The 3,806-nt window shown below is 40.9% G+C and overlaps 1 protein-coding gene across 7 annotated transcripts in view; it reads left to right on the top strand.

The window, feature by feature from the left end:
- PRDM4 (PR/SET domain 4) overlaps nucleotides 1-3,806 on the top strand; it is a 60,220-nt gene that overhangs the window by 25,847 nt on the left and 30,567 nt on the right. For 3 of the 7 annotated variants that reach the window (XM_063711605.1, XM_063711604.1, XM_054526507.2), the window contains exon 12: nucleotides 978-2,636. The exons of 3 other annotated variants lie outside the window; for them this stretch is intronic. In XM_063711605.1, the coding sequence (XP_063567675.1) occupies nucleotides 978-1,290 (313 nt within the window). In that variant the 3' untranslated portion in view covers nucleotides 1,291-2,636. 7 annotated transcript variants of the gene reach the window in all.

Below are 3,806 nucleotides of genomic sequence, written 5' to 3'. Positions count from 1 at the left end.
CTTGAGAACGACTAGTCTAAGAAAAGGACAGAAAAATGGCAATTCCATAAAAGTGGCATCCAGGGAATACAAATAACAGTGTAATGAGATACCATTATGTACTGGCTAATTGGCAGACATTATCAAATTTGAGTCTTCCAGTTGAGAATATGGGACAACCAGAACCGTCAATGATGGATGTGTATATTGAAACAACTATGTTGGAAAACCGTTTGTCATTATCTTGTAAAGTTGAAGATGTGCATATCCTTTGATTTAGCTATATAGTTCTTGGGTATGTGCCCTAGAGAAACATGTATTGCAGAGCACCGTACAAGTATAAAAATGTTCAAATGCCAGGTGCAGTGGCATGCACCTATAGTCCCAGGTACTTGGGAGGCTGAGGCGGACAGATCACTTGAGCCCAGGAGTTCAAGGCTGTAGTGCATGATGATCACACCTGTGAATAGCCATTGCACTCCAGTCTGGGCAACATAGTGGGACCTTGTCTCTAAAAAATAATAATAAAAATTTAAAAAAATTTAAAAACGTTCATAGCACTCTTGCTTGTGATAATAAAAAACTGGAAACCACCAAAATATTCATTAGCTAGAGACAAATCCAGTACCATAGATAAGTTGTGGTATATTTGTATATTTGTAAATAGTGTACAGCAGTGGAAGGGAACAAACAACTGATACAGCAGCTTGAATGAATTTTATAAGCATCATACTGAGAGAATGCAGCAAGACAAAAGAAATATGTATAGAATTTACATAGAATTCGAGAGTTTACATAGTATTCTAAAACAGGCAAAATGAGCCTGCACTGTTTTAAACTGTACATGTTTTATGAGTCTTCTGTATATCGCCTATGCAAAAGCCTGATTCGGAAGGATAGAGCTGCTCTGACAAAGGCCTGCGGCTATGGAGAATAAGTGTTGCCTCAGTTGTTATTTGTAACCCCAAATCAAATGTTTTTTCTTGTGTTCCTCTTAGAGAACGCCAGATCAAGTGTCCCAAGTGTGATAAGCTGTTCTTGAGAACAAATCACTTAAAGAAGCATCTCAATTCTCATGAAGGAAAACGGGATTATGTCTGTGAAAAATGTACAAAGGCTTATCTAACCAAATACCATCTCACCCGCCACCTGAAAACCTGCAAAGGGCCCACCTCCAGTTCATCAGCACCAGAGGAGGAAGAAGAGGATGACTCAGAAGAGGAAGATCTAGCAGACTCTGTGGGGACAGAAGACTGTAGGATTAACAGTGCTGTGTATTCAGCGGATGAGTCTCTTTCTGCACATAAATAAAAGGAAAAGAAACAAGCTATTTTGGATGAAAATGCAAATGGAAAAATACGCATAACCAGTTATCTACTATAATGGTTTTTATATAAAATGGTTCCTCATTTATTTTCAGCCAATAATCAAAACTGACTGGGAATGAATAAAGCACTTACAGAAGAGTATCGTAATGAAAACACTTTAAAACAGATTGGGAAAACAGATTGGGAAAACCTATTTTAAGTGGTGGACTGGGAGGGAAGTGTCAACTTCTGAGATCTTTATTTACATGATAATCTGGGAGATGCATTTATGCCTGAATCAAAGCTGCCTTCTGCTCAAACAAATCAGATTTATTTCACATTCTTCCATTATTCCATTTTCCTGCTGGTCCTGTGACTTGGTAACATTCTAAACTTGGTCCTTGCCCCATAGCCATCCTGATTGCTGATTGTGTTTTATGCAGACTCTTGTGACTTATACTCACCGCAGAATGGATTGGGACACAGTGGCATAAGTGTGCTACTTGGCAGCTAGTAAGTTTAAAGCAGGACCTGCCTTAACTGCTCGTGGCCACTTGGGAGTTTAGGGTAGATCTGGCTTTTCAAAGTTTCGGCAGGTGCCTGGAGGGCAAATAAAAAAGCAGCAGTCAGTCAGTAGTCAATGATGGAGAGAACAAGAGGAGAAATGCCTGGCCTCTGCCCAAGAAATTAGCTTTGATGGAAGCCTGAGCAAGTCACCTGGTTATTGTGACATGGAGATCTTTGTAGGTTTAGACATGGCTTTCTGTCTCCAGTAAACTTCCAGCCATTCAGACAAAGGGGGCCTGGAGATACAGAGAGCCCAAATAATGCCTGCTGGATTGTCTCCTGATGAGTACATGTGGACTCACCTGAGGAAAGGAAGGAAGGGAATAATCTTTTATGTTTCATTTACCTTATGAAAAGTGTTAAAACATTGCCAACTCAAAATAACAAATTATTTAATGCATGTGCAAAGTTAGGTCTTCCCACTGGTCTCAGTGCTGAGGAACCTCATCAGAGAAGCATGGAAGATGCCAAAGGATTTTTGGAAGGTAAAGAAGGCTGAATGGTGACCACATGGGCCTGTTTGCAGGGTCCCAGCTTAGTTAAGTCACCCATGCACCTGGTCATTGTGTCTCCCATGCACATCCAGCGTTTTTCAGAAGCAGACTCACGCTTAAGTTGACAGGGTTGATGGAACATGCTCTCCTGCTCAAGGCACAACCTCTGGGCTGGAGTAGAGGACTCTGGTGGGAAGGTTTTGCTGCTAATGTATTTATGGAATGAATGTATTTCATTCAAATCTGTATTCCTCTAGGAAGGATTAAAATTAAACTTTTTTAAAATACAGGATTCCTCTGGTAGTCTTGTTTTATGGAGGAAGGAGATGAGTGAGTCTTCTAGGGAAAGTCAAGTACAATTTGAATCTTTCTGAGGTTAGAAGGAGAGAGCATTTCTAGAGTATTTCAGCTTTTGAGATAATATTCTTATTGTTTCTGCTGTTAGTACTTAGACAAACTGCTTTCTGTGCTTCCAGCCCTCTTCTGCCCTCTTCCTGCCTAAGGTATGCCTTTACTCTGTTACCTCCTTGGAGAAATGTGGCAGGTCTGCAGTGGAGGGTTGGGGGATGTGTTGTGGATGGTTAGGGGTGGCTGCTGACACTGGGTCGTGACGCCTCCCTCGGCAGCTCTGGTTCCCAGGGCAGCTTCAAACTCAGCCTTTTGCCAAAGGCATCCAGCTGGCTGGCTCCCTCATTCCTAGGAAACCACTGGTACTGGGACTCTAAGCTCCCTTTCTTCCTTTATCTCAGTAGCACACACTGGGTTCATTTCCTTCATTCCCAAGACTGAAATGATGCCCAAGATAGTTACGCCTAGTGTCACAGGAACACAAAACAGCAGAGGAAGCTTGGAAACCTTTTTAGTGAAAATGTAGCTGTTAGTGCTTAGTATTTACAACTGTCTCTCCATTTTTTTACCTCTTAATTTTAAATTCTAAGTCATTTTCACAAGATGAATAAATGAGTAAGTGCCCTTTGACACGAATGTTTCCAGCCTTTTCTGCCCATTTTGGGTGGCCTTGCTGCTGTTGAGTAAATGGTCACGGTGAGAGGCAGGATGTGTATGTAGGCTCTGGAGCCCTGCAGAATGTTCTCTAGTGTGGGCTTTGCTGTGTGATGAAGGTTTGTAACCTTGGCCAAGTTATGTAAGCTCTCTATGCCTCTTCCCTTAACTGTAAATGGAGAGTATTAAGAGCGCCGCTTCATTATACTGTTTAGATGTTAAGTTCATATGTGTCAGTGGCTCCCACAGTGCTCAACATAGAGTAAACAGTAGCTGATATTCTTTAGTTTCCCATTAGTCTACATTTTTCATTTTAACATAGGTTTCTACACTAAAAAAATTGACGTATAGAATATCCAAGAAGCTCTAGATTTTAGTAATATAAATAAAACTGGAATAATTTGAGTTTTCAAGGCCAAAGCCTATAAACTAGTTCAGAGTATTCTTGTAGCTCACT

The sequence above is a fragment of the Pongo abelii genome, chromosome 10 (assembly GCF_028885655.2).
Source record: "Pongo abelii isolate AG06213 chromosome 10, NHGRI_mPonAbe1-v2.0_pri, whole genome shotgun sequence".
Classification (NCBI taxonomy): domain Eukaryota; kingdom Metazoa; phylum Chordata; class Mammalia; order Primates; family Hominidae; genus Pongo; species Pongo abelii.
This window is presented reverse-complemented; position numbering and strand designations above follow the sequence as displayed.